Raw genomic sequence first — 23678 nt, forward strand, 5'->3', positions numbered from 1 at the left:
CTCCCTCTCTCCCTCTCTCTCCCTCCCCCTCCCTCCCTCCCTCCCTCCCTCCCTCCCTCCCTCTCTCCCTCTCTATCTATCTATCTATCTATCTATCTATCTATCTATCTATCTATCTATCTATCTATCTATCTATCTATCTATCTATCTATCTATCTATCTATCTATCTATCTATCTATCTATCTATCTATCTATCTATCTATCTATCTATCTAATATACCACCCCATCCCCGAAGGGCTCTGGGCGGTGTACAACATAAAAACATCATATAATACTCTCAGAAATACAATAAAACAACGGTTGTCCTAAGATGGCCTCCCACCTAAAACCTAATCTTCCTAGGAGGGGGCAGGAGAGGTAGCGGGTCTTATTCTTTGTCCATGCCGAGTAGATATTTTTACCATGGAGCTGGAGCCCAGCCCCTAAAATAATTTTGTTCCTTTCTGACTGCATGATTCTAGTTATCTATCATGGCTGTCACATCCCAGACTTTTATTTTTTTTTCCAAGAAAATAAATACCTCGAGCAAATTCAATGTTGCAGATCAACGTTCAGGGGAGAGGAATTTCGGGAACATGTCTGTCAGTTGAACAAGAGCTTTCCTGAATTCTAGTTCCCTTCCTCTTATGGGCATTTAAACCTGGGCACCAGGTGAAGAATAGGAACCAAAAGGCTCTTGGCTAAGCCTCTATGACACCCTCCCTTTCTAGCCTCAGAGGATGTTGCGTTCTGCATTCACAGAACACAGTGCTGTCTATGACACTAGGCCTCTGATTTGTACCGCTTGTCCATGCAGATTTTAGAGCTAGTTTTGTGACAGTAGCTCTGCCTTTATTGGCTTTTGCACTGTTTAAACCCACTGGGCTCCAAAGAAGTCAGGTTCAGCAATATTATTGCTTTCCCTGTTGCCCTACCCTGCCCTGCCCACCAACTCAGCTGGAGATGGTGTTTTATGGGCACAAAAGCTATAAGCCCCCCACTCACAGGCTTTTCAGCAGGAAAGGGGGGAACTATAATGCTAGGATGTGAGCTAACACACAAAGCAACAATGGAGAAACTCGCAGTGGATTTTCAACATGCACGCCGATTCTTTAGCAGGTGAGAATAAGGAGCATTCAACAACAACACGCAGCATAGCAGGAATCCACATGATGTTTCAGCGTGACCCCAGAGCACAGCATAATCTGTTTTTGGCAGATACAATACATTTTACAGCAACACTAGATGGGAGGGAAATGTAACAAGACAACCAGAAAAGAAACAGACACACAAAAAGAGTTGACGATGGATTCCCCTGGCAGGCCACTGGTCCAAGACACTCCCTGCAAAAGATTCCACGGAGGGTGGTTTTCAGCCTTCCTACATCTCAACTTTTAACCCACATTGTGTGTTCAATATTAAGGTTTGGTCCTCCTCCTTACCTTGTCTATATCAACCGGCTGACATCGGGGATCCATCTTCCCACTCATTCTTGTCACCAGTGGGCTGGCAGGGATGCATGTCTCAGAATTGCTCTGAAAAGAGAAGCAAAGAAGAATCAGTGTAAAGTCTTACTTCACAGGAGATCAACTCTGTTTTGTTGCTGACTGACGCCGGGGAAGTCCTTCTGCTCCAGGCCCACCGTCACATTGCACAGCCTCCAGAGCTCTCCTGGGCCCTGATTTACAGTTCTGCATTTGGAATTCCCAGTGAGCTTCTTAAAACATAGTTTGTTGGTATTTGGGAATCTGATTTGGACCTAGGGTGGCCAGGTCCCCTCTGGCCAGAGGCGTATCTAGGGGAAATGGAGCCCAGGGCAAAATCTAAGTTTTCCTAGGAAATAACTTCTAGGGAAAAAAAGTGTTGGTTAGCTCTGAACACAAAAGCCCATGTGTTTTGAGGGGGCTGCTGAGGTCCCAACTCTTCCCAAATCCTGCACTCCCTTGGTCCACCCCCCCCCCACAAATCTCCAGGTATTTTCCAACCCAGAGCCAGCAGCCCTAGTTGTGACCAAGCCCTTCCAGGCATGACCTCAAGGCCCAACCACCATCTGCCTCTCAAGTTTCAAGGCCTCCCATCCCACACAGAGGGAAAAGGAGAGCTTCACAAAGGAGTGGGCATGAGCTTTGAAGAATCCCGTTGATGCAACAGGGTGACATCATTTCCAGATCAAACTCAGATGTGACATAATTCTGCTCCAGTTTTGGCAGAAACTATGATGAAAGTAGAATGGCATCACACATTTCCAGGTTTGGCCCAGAAATGACATCACACCCTCATGGTGAAAGTGGGTTTTGGGTTACTTCCCCCCTTCCAGCCTATCAAGTCAGAGCAGAGATCGTGGGGGGAGGGGAACGTGTTGCCAGTGGAAGGCCTCCCACCATAGCAACACATCTGGCAACCTTCCACCATACCTCTCCAAGAAGAGGAATACAGTGCAGGATTCTAAACCTGGTGCTAGCAGCTCAGGGCTTTCTAATGGAGAAACTGGAACTGATCTGGCAGCCCTCCAACACCCTGCGGTTGTCTCAAGGTTGCACTGGAGAAGCGGCACGCAGCTTCACCGTCTGAGGCACCCCTTTAAATTCCTTGCATCTTTTCCCAAGGAGTGTATTCGGCTGAGCCCTTTCTGGGAGATGCTGGGGAATCTAAAGGACCTCCAGTGCCTGAAAACCTGTTTTGTTATCTACATACTACAGAAACAACAACAACAAAACTTGAGAAAAGCAGAAGGAATAATTAAAATTAATGATAAATACAATAAGTCTTTATTGCACAGCGCTTGAAGAAATAATGTTAAAAACAATGTTAAACAATTAAAATTATGACAATTCAATAGAAATTCGGATCCAAAAAATGCACTTCCAACAACACCAAAACGTCAAATCGATTGCACATTATTTGCTACACGGATAGCCCTGGTGCATTTCAATTTGATAGGCCTTCTTCAGAGGTCAAAGCACACAAGGGCATGAACAAATACAAAATAGTACAAAAATCACCAAAAATAATCTGGTAGAATGGTTGATTATGAATCTCCAATCAAATGTCAGTCATATAATTACCTTTATTCATTTAGGAGTTCATTTTATGGATGGTAATGAAAAAGCAACTACCTGACCTTAACTGGATACAAATTCACAAACTGTGCCAGTGCAAATCAAAAGAATAGTGAATATTACTAGTGCCAATGAGTCTTGTTTGAGTCTTTACAGAATCCAAGCAGACCCCTTTTTACTGTCTACATACCACACAGCCAGCAATTTTCCTTAAACAAAAGAAAATTGATCTTGCAAAATGTCTATGGAATGAATTGGAAACAGCAGTCTCTAGAAAGAATTAATCTCACTTCTGGGAACTCGTCTCTAGTGGATGAAGTAGCTGTCATTATCAACTGGAAGCTCAAATCCCAGGTAAAATGTGAACATTTCAGTAAGGTTTTTGGAGACTCTTCATTTCCATCAGCCCCAACCCAAACACAATGTAGCTTTTGTGATACTTTAGGTCTCCTGCTTTGGTCTCCAGTATCACAGAGCAAGATTAGAGGACTAAGAAAGGTTCTCCCAACAGGAAAAACTCCCGGAGAAGACTTGATTCCATCAGAATTATTTAAAACTTTTTCAAAATGTTGGACCCCTGTGGTAGCAAGGCTTTTTTCTCAAATATTCTCAAATAAATGGTCCAACTAAAGCACTTTATGTAGTATTCGGAGATCTGGCCACAGCATTTGACTCCATAGGCAGGGACTGCATGTGATCTGGGGCCCTTTCCACACCACAGGTTTACTCTAGATTAATTATTTGAGGCTGCTCCATATTCTACAAGCAGATCTGTTGGCAACCCAAAAGCATGTACAGAGTTCTTTTTCATTTACAATGGAGTGGCTCTCCACAACTGAGCACAAGACATCCTTGGTTGGAATGTGTCTTTTGAAAAAGCAACAAGGACCTGGCTATTTTTTTTCTGAGATGAAATTCTGTCTGCTCCAAGACTAATAAAAATAACAGAATACAGAGTTGGGATGTCTTGTGCTTCGGGGGTTGGGCAGTATATAAGTTGAATAAATAAGTAAGTAAGTAAGTAAGTAAGTAAGTAAGTAAGTAAGTAAGTAAGTAAGTAAGTAAGTAAGTAAGTAAATAAATAAATGTCCTTTTTTAAAAAAAGTCAAGGCTTAATGTGTGGGAATGCAGAGCACAAGCGCACGATAGGCAATTGGAAGGAAGGTTTCTGAGATCTCGTTATACCCCCGCAAGAAAGCACAAGATAATGGTAGCCAATAGGAAGACAGGAGTGTCATCTTCCCGTTGCCATGTTACGAGGCAACGCGTTCGAAAGTACCTGCCCATGCACGGCACGACAGCCAATTAGGACATCCATGGCAATCAAGGGCAACAGCTCTTTTCAGTAGTGTGGAAATGTCGGCTTTCTTGAATCTGATGCAGGATGTATGTGAGGTGTGGAAGAAAAAACCTGCATAAAAAACTTCAGTTGCTGCTCCACATAGCATTAATCCACATCTACTTTATATTTTCTGCCAGCGCAGGAAGGGCCTAAGTTAGCTGGAACTAATGTTGATGAAAGACTACTATTCTTATTACAGGAGCTACACACAGAAACCTCTGTCCAGATTATGGTTGGAATATTGGGGTTCTTAACCAACAAAATCACTACCAGTAAGGGAGTAAAACAAGGATGTGTATTGGTTCCTCTGTTGTTTAATGTGTATATTAACAACATTGTAGAAAGGCTTTCTGGTGCACAATTTTTTCCACCTTCTCTTGGCCAACAACAGTTTTCAATCTTATTATATGTGGACGATATGGCCTTAACTTCCTTCATGAAACAGGATTAAGGAAATTATAGCAACACTTGGTACATACCATAAAGAGGAGGCTCTTAACACCATCTATGCAAAAAACAAAAAATTGATTGTCTTTGGAAAAAGACCAAAAAAATCCACCTGGAACACTCATGGAATCCAATTGAGCAATGCAGTTCCTTTAAATACCTGGGTATCAAGTTTAATGAGACACTAAATTAGAATCTGCAACTACCTATTGTTACGGCTTCTGCACAGAAGATAGTAGAGTCTATACTTGGATTTTTCTACTCCAAGGATGGCCACCTCATTGTTGCAGCCTTGAAACTGGGTAAAAGCAAGGTTGTTCCCCATCTTTTATATGCTGCTGAAGTCTAGGGCTAGAAGGGGGCCAATCTAACCAAATTAGAAATCATCCAAAATTTATTTTTCTGATGCACGCAAGCCCATCCTAAGGGACCCCTGCAGCATTAATGAGAATGGAAATAATAATAACACCCCAATCCAAAGGCAGGGGGTGAATGGTTCAATGGAGCTGCTGTTTGCCCACCCTGCTGGTGCATTTGGCAAATGCACTGGTGGAGTGGGAAAACTAGGAGGCAGGTGGGTGCCGCAAACCTCAGTGGCTCCCAATCCAGAACAGAGACTGACATTCCAATGTACATTGGCATCCAGGAGGATGCAAGTGTGCGTTGGGGCATTCCTGGAGGTAGAGTTTGTGGCCTTGGAGTTACACCACCCAAAAGAGTCACACAACTCCATTTGGCCCAATAGAAGAAGAAGAGAAGAGTTTGGATTTATATCCCCCCCTGTCTCTCCTGTAGGAGACTCAAAGGGGCTTACAATCTCTTTGCCCTTCCCCCCTTCACAACAAACCCCCTGTGAGGTGGGTGGGGCTGAGAGAGCTCCGAAAAGCTGTGACTAGCCCAAGGTCACCCAGCTGGCGTGTGTAGGAGTGCACAAGCTAATCTAAATTCCCCAGATGAGCCTCCACAGCTCAAGAGGCAAAGCGGGGAATCAAACCCGGTTCCTCCAGATTAGAATGCACCTGCTCTTAACCACTACACCACTGCTGCTCCCCAATAGAAGGCTTTCCAGTGGTGGGGGGTTTCTTTCATTCTTCCTGCCTCCCCATGCCACCAGAAAGTCCTCCGTCCCCAATTGCCTGGGCTTTGGGTGGGGCTGTTCAGCATTTTTCCTGAAGGGTCCAATGATTGATTCAGAAACCGATAAGGCAGCCTTTTTGCAATGGAAGAGCCAAGCAACGCCAGAAGTCACGAGGTCAACAAAGAGCCGGTATAAGAGACCCTATTTGCATAACTGAAAATATACATCTTAATATTAAATTGATGTGGAAAATCCATAAAGTTTCCGCAGCCCAAAAATCAGTTGAGGCAAGTCTTGTAATCGGAAACGGCACATATCTGATCTCACAGTAAGAAAATAAACACAGGAGCATCCTACGTGATTATTTTAATGTCTTTGCATAAATCTGGACCTGATTTGCATTCAGATTGCTGATAACAATTCACTGCTGAAATTTCTGTATATGCAAATCAACCCTCAGAAACGCTACAGCCCTACAAAAACTTTGCTTGCCGTTCCCTTCATATCCCGGTTATACCTAAAGGTAATGATTTTCTTTTCTTTTTCAGAGACCCATATTTGGTTCTGTACTGTACTGGCTCTGGAGTTATAGGATACGTCCCCCTACACTACAGAAACCTGATTAAATGGAGCCTTCACATTCAAAGACAGTCTACATGTGAATAACTGCTAGAAGGCAACATCAGGAGCAGACCTCAGGTCCGCACAGTGGCAGCTCTGCAGCTCCAGCCATGGGGACAAAAGACTTCTCGAGGGTGCCTCGAGTGCCTCGCCACTCAACACCTGTGCCAATTAGTGCATGTTTGAATTGGATTTCTGACTGCACTACGGAAGAATGGTTTAAATCAGGGGTAGGGAACCTGCGGCTCTCCAGATGTTCAGGAACTACAATTCCCATCAGCCTCTTTCAGCATGGCCAATTGGCCATGCTGGTAGGGGCTGATGGGAATTGTAGTTCCTGAACATCTGGAGAGCTGCAGGTTCCCTACCCCTGGTTTAAATAAAAACATCACAGACCTCCAACAGTCCAGGTCACCACATGCAGCAGGGCCAATGTGGGACAGTTCCGAAGAAGAAGAGTTTGGATTTATACTCCCCTTTCTCTCCTGTAAGGAGACTTACAATTTCCTTCCCTTCCCCCATTCCACAACAAACACCCTGTGATGTGGGTGGGGCTGAGAGATCTCTGAAGAACTGTGAACTCTAGCCCAAGGTCACACAGCTGGCATGTGTTGGAATATACAAGCTAACCTTGTTCACCAGATAAGCCTCCACAGCTCGAGTGGCAGAGCGGGGAATCAAACCCGGTCCCCCAGATTAGAGCGCACCTACTCTTAACCACTACACCATGCTGGCTCTACCAAAGAGGTAGAGTAGACACTAGATCTGGGATACTGTTCTTATGTTACCTGGCTGAAAATGAGAAAAAAATCTCCATCACAGTAAGTGAAGAGCCAGGCTAAAACCAGGTGTGCCACCTGAGTGGAAAGAGGTTTTCCATACACGCACACTAACAGAAGTACTTCCCAAAGAGCATTTTTAAAAAATGAAACCTTCACAACCCAGCAGCAGGGTTTGTGTGACCCACCTGAGGGTCTTGACTCTTGGAATTAAAGATAATTGATCGAAAACCTTCAAAGAGTTAACAAACGGCTAGAAAGATATTCTCCTGATGTGCTCCTGTTCTTATCCATGTGTGCATTTTCAGCCCATAAATGCAAGACAGCAAAGACCAGGTTGCATATTAACGGTGGCAGGAAGTGGTGGAAGAAATTGCTACTATGCAGCAGCAAGGAAAATAAGTTAATCTGCCACGTTATGTAACCAACAGACAGAGAAAAACGTAATTGCCACCACATTAACTGCAGAATAATGAAGCACACAATGAGCCAGTTCATCTTTCCTCAAAGACATTATTAGGTAATACATATTAAGTCTAATGAAGGCACATAATAATAATCTGAACTGGATAATCACTACTGACACCCTTGAACCTGAAAAGAGTGCAGGTGGATCTTTGCAATCCTGCGCAGAATTACTCTGGACTAACTCCACTGAGTTGCAACCAACAGATTTCGATAGGCTTAAATATGCAGCTGCCTTATATTGAACCAGCCCGTTGGTCTGCCAAGGTCAGTCTTGTCTACGTTGACTAGTAGTGGTTCTCCCAGGTTTCAGCTCTTTCTCATTATCCACCACCTGGGGTTTCACCTGGAGATGCCAGAGATTGAACCCAGTACCTTGTGCATGCAAGATCGCTGCTCTGTCACTGAGCTGCAGTTCCTCTGCATAGGAGCTCCCAAAGGCACCTGGTGGGCCACTGCGAGTAGCAGAGAGCTGGACTAGATGAACTCGGGTCTGATCCAGCTGGCTTGTTCTTATGTTCTTATGTTCTTATGAGTGTACTGCAGGAGTCTGAATTACCTGCTTGCAGAGGAGCCCCAAAGCTTGAGTTTCTGCACGAGTCACTGATCTGGGCTCAACTACTTCGAGTCAGGATTTCAACTGAAGCCAGCGCTCTGTATAAAAGCTTTCTATTTGGCTTGAACAACTTCTCTAATGCAGACCCTTAGAAGTAGTATCCAGAGTCACTTTGCAACAGGTGAGGCCAGTGCAGGAAGCAGGGGCAGTATTTTTGTTCTTTGTACTTTCAGGAAGCAGTTCCTTCACCTGGATCATGCAGAAAGTACTAGCCAGTCTTTTGAAATGGTCTTATATCTTCCAGTGAAGTTGCCCATTGCATCTCTGGGTGATTTCCTGTCAGGACCATTTCATAAGAACATAAGAAGAACATAAGAACAAGCCAGCTGGATCAGACCAAAGTCCATCTAGTCCAGCATTCTGCTACTCGCAGTGGCCCACCAGGTGCCTTTGGGAGCTCACATGCAGGATGTGAAAGCAATGGCCTTCTGCGGCTGTTGCTCCCGATCACCTGGTCTGTTAAGGCATTTGCAATCTCAGATCAAGGAGGATCAAGATTGGTAGCCATAAATCGACTTCTCCTCCATCAATCTGTCCAAGCCCCTTTTAAAGCTATCCAGGTCATCACCACCTCCTGTGGCAGCATATTCCAAACACCAATCACACGTGTCGTGAAGAAGTGTTTCCTTTTATTCGTTCTAATTCTTCCCCCCAGCATTTTCAACGAATGCCCCCTGGTTCTAGTATTGTGAGAAAGAGAGAAAAATTTCTCTCTGTCAACATGTTCTACCCCATGCATAATTTTGTAGACTTCAATCATATTCCCCCCTCAGCCGCCTCCTCTCCAAACTAAAGAGTCCCAAACGCTGCAGCCTCTCCTCATAGGGAAGGTGCTCCAGTCCCTCAATCATCCTTGTTGCCCTTCTCTGCACTTTTTCTATCTCCTCAATATCCTTTTTGAGATGCCGTGACCAGTACTGGACACAGTACTCCAAGTGCGGTCGCACCACTGCTTTATATAAGGGCATGACAATCTTTGCAGTTTTATATAAGGGCATGACAATCTTTGCTAATCTTTGCTAATTTCACCATTCAAGTGGTAGCTTGAGGTACACAACGGGTAGGGTGCGTAATACCCTTATCTTACCACTCCACTTAGCAAAGTTTGTGGCCCAGTGGCCCATCTTTCCTTCCTGAGTAAGGTAGTTGAGAGCGTGCCCATGGAACAACTTCAAGCTTTCTTGGAAGAAGTATCATTCCTGGACCAGGGCTATTTCCCCACACTGCTCCTGCCGGGCCAGGGAAGCCCTGGAAGTATTCCTGCTGTGGTCTGCCTTTGATACTTTTGAGAAATCAGCCCAGGTATAGATAGGGATATGTTTCTGTTCCTGCACTGTCCCCCCTGCGGTGGATCTAATCATCCTCCAAGTAGCCTTCCTCCAGCCAAAGTTTTAATAAATAAACAAACTTTGCTTAGTGGAGTGGTAAGATAAGGGTATTACGCACCCTACCCGTTGTGTACCTCAAGCCACCACTTGAATGGTGAAATGGTCCTGACAGCAAATCATCCAGATATGCAATGGGCAACTTCACTGGAAGATATAAGACCATTTCAAAAGACTGGCTAGTACTTTCTGCGTGGTCCAGGTGAAGGAACTGCTTCCTGAAAGTACAAAGGACAAATAAACAAACTACCACACAGTGGCCCATCTTTCCTTCCTGGGTAAGGTAGTTGAGAGCGTGCCCATGGAACAACTTCAAGTTTTCTTGGAAGAAGCATCATTCCTGGACCAATTTTAATTGGACTTCTGCACTGGTCATGGGCCAGAGATGGCTCTGATCACCCTCACAGATGACCTCTGGACTTGGACCAAAACAGGTTGACCTTGCTTGACCTGACAGCAGAATTCGACTTGGTTGATCACAACATCTTGACCAGCCGTCTAGGTACTGCCTTGCAGTGGCTGTGCTCATTTCTCCAGGGTTGAGGACAAAGGGTAGCTATCAGAGAGGGAACTTCTATGCACCCCTCATTGGTATGTGGGGTCCAGCAAGGGGCGATTCCCTCTCCAACATTGTCCAACATCTACATGCGCCCTCTTGCCAAGTTGATCTGGGAGTTGGGCTGGGATGCCATCAATATGCTGGTGACACCCAGTTCTATATGCTGATGGGCGGCCATCTGGATTCCACCCCAAATGTTTTGACCAACTGCCTGGAGGCCATAATGAGATGGCTGAAAGACAGCCTGTAAAAGTTAAATCCATCAGAGTTGGCTGGTGAGTGGAATGCTCAACTACACCATGGGCTGGTGGGTTATCACCTCCAACTAAAAAGCACTGTATACCTCGATCTTAGCATTAAACAAAACAGCCTTGCTTCAGTCAGATGGATGGCTGCAGGTGGCAGTTGGGGTGAGGGAAGATAAGAGTAAACGCTTCCCTCCAGCCGGGCAGGATTCAAAGTTGGTGGGGAACTGAAGGGGGGGAGGGGAGGGCAGAGGATCCAACATCACACGAGAAGATCCACATTAGATGAAAAGTTTCTCCCAAGGCGAAAGACTAGCTTCTTGCCCGCCAAGCACTGCGCCCTTGGCTGAATTCAGACATTGCTTTCTTCTGAGCATGCCCTCCCCTGGTGAGGGAAGAAGATGAGTCATCCGGGGACGTTTGCTATAGGAAACCAGGAAGCGCAGAGAAGTACCATGTAAAGTGTGGGTGTGTGCGGGGGGGGGGGGGGCGTGAGAACCAGTTGGATTGGTGTGGATTGCATTCCAGTCTGCTTGGAGTGGGAAGGGTGGAGCTGGGGAGACTGATCATGAATGGAGGAAAAGATGCCGACCAAGTAACATTTGTGCTAGAAGTGTTCTCGCTTGCCATGAGGAGAATAAAAAGTGAAAGCGGGACTGGAGGAAATTCTTCCAAATAAGAAATCTTGCCACGTTGGACATTTGTTCCCATTGTGCAGCAAACGCCTTGGCATAATTGGCCATTATCTCCCTGCAGATTTAAACTGCAGGTTTTTGTGCTGGACATAAATGAGTATTTGGAAAAGCCTCCAGCAAGCTTTCATAGCAGAGCTGGGAGTCAAACCTGGGTTTCCCAAATCCTAGCCTGATGCTCTAACCACTAACACAAATGTTACTTGGTCGCAATCTTTCCTCCATTCATGATGTCAATACAGTATTATACTTTTGAATTACCTTGTTTCCTAATTGTATATGCTAGTGGTAACTTGCATCACGTGTACCATTTTTATTGCATCAGCTGCTAATTCCATAATCAGCCTTAACGAGACTATAAGGGAAGTAAGTAGCTAATTGAAAGACAAGGACATATTCATTACCTTTGCATGGGTAATATGATTACAGAGTATAAAAAGGTTTACAAACTGACTTGGATAAATGATTAGGGACTGTGGTCTATTCTGCTGTAAGTAAGATCCCCTTATGTAATTTTTGTATTGCTTAATGTGTCATGTTAATACTTAAGCTTATGGGGAACTGAAAACAACATGTGACATAGAAATATCGGGGAACACTGAAGTCAAATTCCAATGAATACCTTCTTGGAATAAGTGGCATATGCTTGGCTACCATAAGTTGCAACAGTTTGCGAACAGTTTGCCATAGTATTTGGTATATTTTCAATTTTGCTTTGCCCCAGTCAGTAATGCAGCTTTCATCCTTTTCAATTCCATAAACATACCAACAAATAACCATTTTGTATTTAAACATATTACCAATGATGCTTCTTATTTTGCTAGAGCAGCAATACAGATTTCGGCTTGATAGGAAGGTTACTGCATAGATTTCCATGCTTTCAAAGAAAGAGGAAAACTTTCCCTCCCTCCAGGGCTTCAGAATTTCTGGCAGTTTGACATCTCTATTCCCACCCCATGCATCTCCCTTGGTGCTTCTGTTTAGCTGCACTCTTTTCTATTTATTTACTTTGATTCTCCTCCACAAGCCAAACTATGTGAGCTTCACTTGCCCTGGGAGAAGCTGAAAGGCAAATGTGCTCAGTCTATTTGTGGTCAAGGCTTTGGGCCAGAGGTGTAGCAAGGGAGGGAAGCGCCTGGTGCTCTAGTGCATCCTCTGCCCCCGTCCAGGAACACCCCCACCATGCCCTCAGAATGCCCTCACCACACCCCCACAGGGGCACACCCCTGGCGCATGATCCTCCCGGTCCCCTTGGAGCTACGCCTCAGCTTTGGGCCACAGATGCAGCAGGCATAAACATGGGATCTGTGTCCTGGCAAATGAGGTCTTCTCTGGAGGAGTTGGTGCCTCCTTTTCTTTTCAAAATTGCTGGCCCAAAAATGAAGGTGTGGGGGTCTGAAAAGGCAAAGTGCCTCTGTTCCATACTGGAGCGTCTTTTGTGCTCCTTCTGGGCTGAAGCCAGGTGTGTCCGAGGCAGAGTTGGCGAGACTGGCCTGAATAAAGAAAAGTTGGATCTGTCTAGGTGAAGAATCTGAACAATGCAAGCAAGACCAAGGAAGACAGAGAACTGCATTAGCTACATCCTTCTGCAATGTTGCCCACCCTGCTCCGAGAGCCTCCCCCATTCTGGCACAACCGCAGCCTCTTGTGAATGCTAGTCTTTATTTGTGCTTGCCCTCGCGAAAGACTTCTTTTTACAGCAACTGTATTGCAGTTCTTTCCTAACTGCTAAGTGGAAAGATCTAAGATTATGATAGCCCCATGCTGCTTCCAAAAACTCTGACACTGGCCCTGGAGTAGCTCCCTGGACAACTGGAGATATGGTTCCCAGCCTCCAGGTGGGTTAACCATCCCCCAAAAAAACACCTATAGGGTTAATGGTATTAATGTACCAATGTCTCTGGAATTTTAAATAGGATTTTTAGGGAGCATCCTTCCTGATGCTACGGTCTTAATTTTTTTTCGTATATTGTATTTCTGCTGATACAGATAAATGACTGAAATGTAGATTGTTTGTTCGAACTGGTCATTGACTGTAATAAATTGATGATGATGGTACCAATGTCTCTAATATTCAATACACAAATAGCTAAACAATTACAAATAAGCTTTAATACTGTATAGCATAAACAATCACTACACAGGTTTGTTACAAAGAAACGCAAACCAAACAGTCCCTCTACGAAGAGCTGACAACAAAATGAACACTGAACAATATCCACATGGAACAATATCCCCGGTTGTTTTGGATGACTGTATACCTTCACAATGGCCTGGGGATATCTGGGAATTACAACTGATCTTCAAACAGGGCCGGAGCAAGGGGGAACTGCGCCTGGGGCATGCGTGCGGCTGCACCCTGGCCACGCCACGCCACACCCTTGCACTGGTGCGCGCCTGGTGCATTATGCACCCCTTCCATCCCCTTGGCGCTACGCCACTGTCTTCAAACTGCAGAGACCAATTCCTTGGGAGAAAAGGGCTGCTTTGGAGGGTGGAATTTATGGCATTATAAATATGTCACTGAGGTTGCACCCTGCCCTCCATCCCCAGATCTCCAGGAATTTCCCAAGCTAGAGTTAGTGACTTCCTTTGTCTCTTAGCCATAGTCACAAGTGAATGCGTTTACAATCTGTGTACAGTGTGCTCTTGATTTTCCGTTAGGTGTGCACTGAGTAATTCTCATGTTCAGTACAAATAAAGCTCCCTGTGGGATCATTTGTACACTAAACACACACTGGCTCTTTCTTGCAAGCACATGTATGCTTGTCCATGTAAGACGTACGGGTGTTCACTGTAACGTGAACAGGGCTCTTGAAAAAAGCACTTCTCCTAACTATAGTCCAGCGCTTATAGGCTTCGGCTTGCACTGGCAATTATTTCAGTTCACGTAGCTTGGAGGCAGGACCAGTCATTGCTATCCAGCCCATACACCTGCCTTACAGTAATGAGCAGATGGTTGTGTGTTTCTCATTGACCCTTCTCCTGGATATGACATTCCACCCCGGAAACAAAATGTGTAGCGGAATATACATGCAGCAGAAAATACCGATAGCTGTAGGGGGACAAGTGATATGTTTACATTCTTGCCTGGAAGGAAAGATCCTTCTGTGCCGCAGGGAGCAACATGGGCTAAAATTGTTCCCCCCGATTTACGAGGTTTCTGCTTGCAGGGAGCTCACTGTTAGTTCACGCGGGAGAATATTATACATGGGAGAATATTACAGTTTTGTCCCCTGAAGCATAAAGCAACACAGTCTTCTTCATCTTGTAGGCTGCATGAGGAGAAATTGTCTCCATTTGGCCTTCTGGAGAGAAACTGATAGCAGAACTTGGAAGGAGACTCAGGTGAGTCATGTTCCTGTGGGGCTCGTGAGCCCTTGAGAGATCCTGCACCAAGGGACTGCTTTAAAGTGAAGGTTTTATGTTTTCCTCCAAGCTAGAGACTGCAGTCGTGTTTTAGTGTCAGATGCAAGAAACAACCGTTCTCTGCTCCCCCGTCATTGGGGCAATGAAATCCTGTTTCCACCATCTGGCACGTGACTTCCAATCTGCATTCACGTCTCCACATTCTTCAGCAGGAAGTGAATGAAGTGATTTCTATCTTATTTGTTGATGAGCTAATTATTTCTTCAAATGGAAGAGCCGGTTTTGTTGACGTCCCAGGGTGGGTCTTGTTATAGCCTCCTCCGCAGAGTATTAATTTTTGCATGGAATACGGCAGGTGGATTGTGATATAAGATCGGCTGATTTCCAAATCAATTCTACCTGACAGAACTATGTAGGCACTATGACCCAAGCAGGGTGTTCTAAAACAAGGACGGTCCTGCATGTTGCAGATGAAGTCACTTTGTTCTTTTTGTTGAAAGAGGTATACAGAAAACTTTAATTAATACACATGAAGGTGCCTGGCAGAAGGGAAGTTGTGCATGCATTAGTAAGAGAGAACACGTTAGTTAAACTTTGGAGGATACAGTCCCTCATAAACACCTCCTGTTAAAACATATTCATTTAGCCACACACACCACATAGCAGTGACTATCCCAACATCTTATGGGTGGCCCAAGCCCCAATGGCAGCCATTTTGTGGCAGGGGGTGCTCCCTACAGTGGCCATTTTATGCTGGTGCCTAGTAAGTATTCCTAAAATTATCTCAAGCTCAACAAGTTGAAGAAGACCAGTGTGTGGCTGGATTTATACCCAGAGAAGAAGTCTCAATACGGCTTACAAATTCCTCCCCTTCTTCTCCTCAAACAGACACCCTGTGAGGTAGGTGGGGCTGAGAGAGTTCTGAGAGAATTGTGACTAGCCCAAGGTCACCCAGCAGGCTTCATGTGGAGGGGTAGGGAATCAAACCCAGTCCTCCAGATTAGAGTCCACCTGCTCTTAACCTGTTCTCAGTCTGAGTTCTCACTGAGAAGAACATCAGCTAACCAATCAGGGCCATTAGACCAATGATGGCCAAACTATATTATGATGGAGGTCATTCCTGTGACATCCCCCCTCCCAATTCCCCTTCCCTGTTGTTAGCCATGCATGGAAGGGGAAAAGACATCTGGAAATCAGCATTACAATAAAAACTCCACACCAGCATCTTCAGCCAGGAGGATATGAATGTCTTCTCCATGTTCCACTCCTGTTCTTGGGAATGGATTCAGTGCTTCACAAACTCCATTGAATCTCACTTTCATTCCTCTTTCACAGAGAACTCAAGTTATTTTGACTGGATTGCTCCCACCCCTCCACAAAAAAAAGGTATGAAAGCCAAAAGTACAGAGATAAACGAGGAGTCACCATGCATGACCCACTGACTGTTGCGTTGCAAAATGAAAATGGCGGCCAGAACGACAAGTACCAGGCAAGGCAGAAGGATGAATGATATTTCAAAGTGCCTTAGCAAAGGTCACTCAGATAACTCCTTCAGAACAGCCTCCACCCTTTTGTTCGCCTTATCACCAACCAACTCCAATTACATCTAAGAAGTCAGTGATTCCCAAACTTTTTTCACTTGCGTGCCCCTTGGCAAACCATTTCCCCAAAACTGTACCCCCATATTAGCAACCCCGTTACATAATGTTTTTCATGTACCCCCAAATGCTCTGGCATGTACACTTAAAGGCAGTGTTTTACTGCCAGAAAATGGCACTCGAGACAAGTACTAAAATTGGGCCCCTCAAAATCGTACCTCCACCTCTCCAAAGCAGTGGGTGACAGAGCAAAGTAGCAGGTGAGCAAATGGGTGGAGAGAGAGGTTGTCATGAGCCAGTAACTGGACACTGAGGACTCTGCTGCAGAACCTGAAGACTTGGTGGAGCCAGACCTGGCTCCTCGCAAGGAGGAGCAGGCAACAGAGCCAGCTCCAAGGCCTTCCCTATGAGCCAAGGAAGAGCCTGATCAGGCATCTCTGAGGAACAGAGTAACAAGCCAGCTGCACAAAGGAGACAGAGCCAGAGGCTCCGGTTACAGGCAAAAGAAAGATTTGGCTCTTCCAGATCCAACACCCTATTAGGCAACACCTTGTTCCCTTTCACACCTGCAGGTAAAACTTCTTTGGAGGCCTAGGTTGAGCAGGTCTCCCTGTCCTACAAATGCTGGTTGTCCCATTTACTGGAGTCCTATTCCTTCTAGTGTAGAAAGCCAATGTGGTGTAGTGGTTAAGAGTGGTGGACTTTAATCTGGTGAACTGGGTTTGTTTCCCCCTCCTCCTTCACATGAAGCCTGGGTGACCTTGGGCTAGTTACAGTTCTCTCAGAACTCTCTCCGTCCCCCCCTACCTAACACAGTGTCTGTTGTAGGGAGGGGAAAGCAATTGTAAGCCACCTGGGGACTCCTCAAAGGTGAAGAAAAGTGCTGTAAAAACCAACTCTTCTTCCTGCTTGTCCAGTTATAGCTGGGAATTCCAGTGACCTTTCTCACAATAAAACAATTTCAATAAAATAATTTCAATAACAATAAAATAATTTCAAAAACTCTATTTTGACCCTGATGCACATCCTGTTCTGCCTCTACCTTCCAAAGGATTTGTTCACTTTTTAAGATCGTTCTCAGTCCATTTGGGCACTTGACTGTGTATTCAGCGATCTTGACTAACACAGGCTTCTTACCCAGTTCCCCACATACTCGCCCTTGTTTTGTACACACCCACTTATCTAGCAATCTCAGACATGCCTCCCACTCTGTCTTCCTCCTCCTCCTCCCTTTGCTCCAATCCAACCCAGCCACATATTTCAGTAATGTGCAAAGCGGGCTTGCGAGTGGCAGCTCAGTGCTTGGAAGACCACAGAGTCAGATCGCTTCTCCCGAGGCAGTGGGGGTTGTCTTTGTAAGCTGCACTCTGGAACAGAAAGGAAATGACGTGAAACAAGCCATGGATCGCCCAATAATTTCAACCCATAGCAGCCCACGTTGACTTTGAAGCCGTTGGTAGAATCAGCCGTTTGGATCCTACGTAAGCCTTGCATTTAACACAAACTAGCAGGCAGGTTCTGGTAACACAATGTGGCTGGAGTCAGCATAGATTGAATGAGATCTGCAGCTGCTGTTCAATGAGTGTGTAAAGTTGCCTGATACTCAGGGCATAATTATCAGTACAAGAGCCGTTATTGGCATAATTATAATACGTCCTTCCCAAAGAAAACAATAACAAAGAATCTCATAATAAAACGCGCCCCAGGAATCAGCCTGCGGTGCCATTGTGGTGGGGGAGGAGTAAGCAACTGCCCTCCTCCCCTCTGCCAATCGGCACAAGTCACGGGATAGGGGACCGTCTCTGGGCATGCCTATAAAAGGCAGCGCCCAGTTGGCTCGGCCTCTTTCCAAGGCTGGCCAGCGAGAAGGAGAGAAGAACAGAGTGACACTGCAAAATTAGAAAGAACAGAGCTATCCTTTAAAGTGTATGATTTCTGGTGAAAACTTGGCCACCAATTCACAAACTACAAGATCAAAATTATTTAACAAGTACAAGATTTTGGGGGTATCTGACATCCCATCACAGTTCAAAAGAAGAGCATTTGCACATTTCCCCCTAATTCCTCCCAATGGAAGAGGGAATGGGCTAAAGTGTCCAGTTGATGGAAGTTACAGGAGCAGAATCTTTTCGCACCCTCTATTTTCTTAAAAAAAAATCTACCATACAGCAGCGCTGAAGGCAGAACATTAAAACTAGCCATTGATATGGCTCTCCTTAAACTAGGGTTTGACATTATACACAGTGGTGGGATTCAGCAGGTTCGCACCACTACGGCAGATCTGGTTGCTAAAATGGAGCTTGTAAATTATTTGAATTCCACCACTGATTATACATATATAATCTGCTGTGCATCCCTGTTTGAATGGCATCGAAAAGCGAAGGGAGGGCATAACTACTTGACATGCCCCACGTGTGCTAGATCATGGGGTGAGTGACTGGGCTTGCAGTCAGATGTACATCAGGGGAACGCAACTTAAAAAGTGCGCATTTGCTCGGCACTGCAAAGGGAAAAAGGAGATTCCAGTTTCCCTTCAGTGATGCTTTCATCAAGCTCCCAGTGGGATGGAATGGGAACCAGAAGCGCTTTCTACCCCTCGCAGCACTGAGAGAACAAGAGTTTTTAAGGGGAATTCCCCTGATGAACACCTGATTGTGATTCCAGTTACGTACGTGCAACTTGGCATTTGTAAGAGCATATCATGCAGCTTGACACAGCCAGACCTCCTAAGTCCCAATAGCATATCCTCCCAGAAAGGACTTCCTCAGGAAGAAGAAGGTGAAGGAGAAGGAGGAGGAGGAGGAGTTTGGATTTATACTCTCCTTTTCTCAACTGTAAGAAGTTTCAAAGCGGCTTACAAACTCCTTCCCTTTCTCTCTCCACAACAGACGCCTGCTCAGGTAAGTGGGATTGAGAGAGTTCTGAGAGAACTGTGACTGGTCCAAGGTCACCCAAAATCCAAGGCTTCACGTGTAGGAGCAGGAAAATGAATCCCATTCACTAGGGTAGAGTCCACTGCTCATGTGGAGGAGTGGGGAATCAAACCCAGTTCTCCAAATTAGAGTCCACCGCTCATAACCACTACACCATGAGACGTCTTGCAGGAACAGCAGCATCTCTTGTCAGTTTCTCAGACGAGCCAGTGCAGGGTAAAAGTTAGAGTGTCGACAAGGATCAGGCCTGCGTTCTGCCATGGCGATCTTGGTTATGAAAGCAGAAGTAACATTGTGGTCTCATGCAATGCCATGTTAGTATCTCTCTCTGCTCCTCTATGGGTGCCCCACCAACTGTCAGCCAAGGTACATACACATGGCTGGCTTCCTGAAAGGTATGCCCTGGCTCACACCTGGAGATATCCCACAGGCAGCAGGTGAATGGAAGCCCTATTGCGTGGGTGCCCACTAAGAATGTTCAAACACTCCAAACAAAGCCAGTGCAATGCTGGAAAAGCCTCCATGACTGATTCTGTGAATGACATCAAAACCTAAAGCTTGTATTTACACCTCTGCCAAATCTTGCAGACAGTCCTTAATCCATTTAATGACACATACTCCAACACTGATTCAGGGCAACAACTCAAAACAGTTTTATTGAAACAGGTTTGGGAGCAAACCATATATTGTAGACAGAGAAGCATCACCCAGGTTTTTTTTTAACCCCAATTTTTAAAACAGAAAACTAGCTTTAGAGGCTGTTAAGGCAGGGGGAGAGGAGCAAGAGACACAACTCGAGTTTAATATTCCCACCACTACCGGTCTCCTCCCTCCAAATAGCTTCCCAAGCAGCTCCTTCATCCTTCCATAGGCTTTTGGGGAGGAAAGAAACCATCAATGGTAAAGAAATGCATCAGGAAAACATTTGCAGAGTCATGTCAGTCCCAGAACAAAAACACTTAGTAGAGAAAGAGGATGCAAACAAGAAGCCCTCAACATGCAGCTTCCTGTTGCTGTCTGATGCAGCAGCAGGTGAGAAATGGTGGGGAAAGTGCCATCATGACAACTCTGTGATGTCACTTCCAGTCCTGTAACTGGAAGTGATGTCACACGCTGTCATGATGCTCTAGCAACACCCCTCCTCAAATCTCTATGGTAAGACCCATAGATTTAGGAGACTGCCACAGAGAGTCAAAGCCACAGGTGATATCATTTGAAGTAACAAGGCAGAAGTGTTGCTGCAGCTGGGGCGTACCCCCCAGGGGAACATATGGGGCCATATGTCCCCAGGCTGTGGCCATTTAGTCATGTGGGGGCGGAAAATTCACACTACTTCCTTCCCCCCGGGTCCATACACTGACTTCAAGATCTGGTGCGCTGGTGCGTTCTCTGCCCCCATCCCACCTCGGAATGCCCCCGCCATGCCCTCGCCACACACCAACAGGGATGCATGTCTGGTGTGTCGTGCCCCCCGTCCCCTTGGAGCTACGCCTCTGGGGCTAACTGGTTGGCTGCTACTTCACACAGTATGCTGGACAATATGGACCACTGGTCAGTTCCAGCAGGGCACCTCTTATGCTCTTACCACTCTATATTGTAAACTGTTTTGTGGGCCACATGATGGAAATGCCTGACATGAACTAGAAAATGAACATGGCCCACACATGAACATATTAAGCGACCTGCTGCTGAGCCAGAATCTTGGTCTATCAAGGTCAGTACTTCTGATTTCAATTAGCGGCGGCTCTCCAGTGTCTCTGGTTGAGGCCTTTCACATCACCAACAAGCAGGTCTTTTTCAGAGGGAGATGCTGGTGACTGATTCCGAGACCTTTGGCACACAGAGCACAAGCTCTGCCACTTAGTCACGGCCCTATCTTTCAAACAGGGACACCTTGCTTGACACATCCCATTACAAAATATTCTGATCTTTTCTGGCCTCTTCAGAAACATGATCACACTGGAGTCCAACCCTGAAACAAAGAGCCAAACCCCAAAAGTACACACCAGAGCTTGCTGCTCACTGGAGATATTACACCACAGAGAGATCAAATCAGGTAGATTTAACCAAAGGGCTCGTCAGGTTAATAATCAAACCACCTTTTCAGACTTGAGATTCATTGGCTGCTGCTAGCTAACTCACAGCACACAATTCTTACAATGGGGGGAATGCAAGAGCATAGAACTGGTATGTTCGTAGGTATATTACTCTAACCCAGTCCCCTAGTAAAAGCTGCAACATAATTACTGCCAAGCCCCCAAAGTGTACACCTCGGTTTCTCTCTCTCACACACAGATTCTTTGACGCATACAATAAAAACACTGTACAAAGGAACAAAAGCTTTCACTGCATATTCAAAGGTCACTGTAACTTACCAAACGAAAAAGAAACGTAGAGGTAATAACATGTAAAGTTTAAGAACAGAACCCAAGACATAACAGTATACCCTGAATCTCTTAAACTTAAGGACACATAATTTTTTTAAAGTCTTCAAACAAACCATTGCAGAAGGCAAGCATAAATACATGAACCTCCTTCTTCACCTTTAACGTATATGACCATTTTGTAAAGACTTTCCCTGCTCAGGTGAAAAGGGTAAGATGTTTCTCTTTAAATTGCCCGATTTCCTAGAACGAAGGGGATTCCAATCTCCTTTCCCCCACACCACAACAAACATCCCGTGAGGTGGGTGAGGCTGAGAGAGCTCCAAAAAGCTGTGACTAGCCCAAGATTACCCAGCTGGCATGTGTTGGAGTACACAAGCTAATCTGGTTCACCAGATAAGCCTCCACAGCTCAAGTGGCAGAGTGGGGAATCAAGCCTGGTTCTCCAGTGCACCCGCTCTTGACCACTTCGCCACTGGAGAGAAGCAATACAGAAAAACCATGGCAGAAGGGAAGTTGTGCATGCATTAGTAAGAGAGAACACGTTAGTTAAACTTTGGAGGATACAGCATCCATAGGATTACCAACTTTTAGGGGGTGGCTGGAGATCTCCTGGGTTTTAATGGCTGATCTTCAGATACCAAAAATCAGTACCTTCCTTGCATGCCACCCCTCACTCTCCCCTCCCTCACTCCTCTTCCCTTGCATGCCACCCCTCCCCCTCCCTCCCCTCTCCCTCCGCTAGGTTGGGTGGGGTACACAAGCTAATCTGGTTCACCAGATAAGCCTCCACAGCTCAAGTGGCAGAGTGGGGAATCAAGCCTGGTTCTCCAGTGCACCCGCTCTTGACCACTACGCCACTGGAGAGAAGCAATACAGAAAAACCATGGCAGAAGGGAAGTTGTGCATACATTAGTAAGAGAGAACATGTTAGTTAAACTTTGGAGGATACAGCATCCATAGGATTACCAACTTTTAGGGGGTGGCTGGAGATCTCCTGGGTTTTAATGGCTGATCTTCAGATACCAAAAATCAGTACCTTCCTTGCATGCCCCCCCTCCATTCCCTTGCATGCCACTCCCTTCCCTCTTCCTCCATTAGGGTGGGTGGGTCATGCCCAGATGCCAGCCCCCCCTTCCTTGCATGCCCCCCCTCACTCTGCTTTGGAAGAGTGTCTGCTTTGGAAGGTGAACTGAATGACATCATACCCTGCCAAGGTTCCTCCCTATCCCAAGTCCCACCCTCCTCAGGCTACTCCCAAAATCTCCAGGTATTTCCCAACCCAGAGCTGGTAACATTAGGCACGCAGCAAGCATGTCCTTCCGATTTTCTTTAAGGCACCACTCTTACATAAAGCTGTATTCGTGTCCCAAAGACTGCTTGAACAAACAAGCTGGTCTCTCCAAAGTCAGACCAAGGTCTGCAGCGGCTCATCTGACCTGCAGTAGTTGTCCAGGTGTCCAGAGGAGGTCTTCACAACATCCACCCCCTGATCCTTTAAATGGAGATGCCAGAGATTGGGACTGGGATTTTCTGCATGCAAACCAGATGTCCAGACACTGAGCCACAGCCCCTGCTCAGGCGTGAGGGCGGCAAGGGGGAGAAACATAGGATAATGGGGCACAGGGGAAATGACGTGTGCATGTTTGAATAGAAAAACTATATATTAAACACAAAAGTTTGCCATGAAATGTCAATGGCCATTTGCTGTGGCGTATCTGCCAGGGGAACGGGGGGGGGGGGTTGTCAATTGACCCTGGGCACCCCCCATTAGATCCCATGGGGGGCACCCAGCAGGCCTGCAGCAGGCTACCAGGAGCCTGCCAGGAGTCCGCCGGGAGCCCCTCAGACCTGACCCGCCAGGCCCAGCCTTGCTGGGCTGCCCAGGACTTCTGACACTGGCTAAGGTAAGTAGGGCGCGGGAGGTGGAAGGGCGTGGGGGGGCGCCTGGAGCAGGTGTTGCCTGGAGCAGGTGTTGCCCCAGGTGTTGCCCCAGGCGCCATCCCCCACCAGTACGGCTCTGACCATTTGATATTCTGTTTTTAAAGTAGAACAGATTTGGGTGAGGGAGAGGGACACAGCACAGAGCAAGCTTTCCTTTCCCTCGAGTCATCCTCACAAAAAA

At 46.0% G+C, this 23678-nt stretch overlaps 1 protein-coding gene across 1 annotated transcript in view; it reads right to left on the minus strand.

Annotated features, from left to right (window-relative positions):
* FA2H (fatty acid 2-hydroxylase) overlaps positions 1–23678 on the minus strand; it is a 67963-nt gene that overhangs the window by 26412 nt on the left and 17873 nt on the right. Inside the window, exon 2 of the mRNA XM_048516279.1 lies at positions 1424–1516. Coding sequence (XP_048372236.1) covers positions 1424–1516 — 93 coding nt within the window. The remainder of the gene's footprint in view (positions 1–1423; positions 1517–23678) is intronic.

Source organism: Sphaerodactylus townsendi, linkage group LG14 (genome assembly GCF_021028975.2).
Source record: "Sphaerodactylus townsendi isolate TG3544 linkage group LG14, MPM_Stown_v2.3, whole genome shotgun sequence".
Classification (NCBI taxonomy): Eukaryota; Metazoa; Chordata; class Lepidosauria; order Squamata; family Sphaerodactylidae; genus Sphaerodactylus; species Sphaerodactylus townsendi.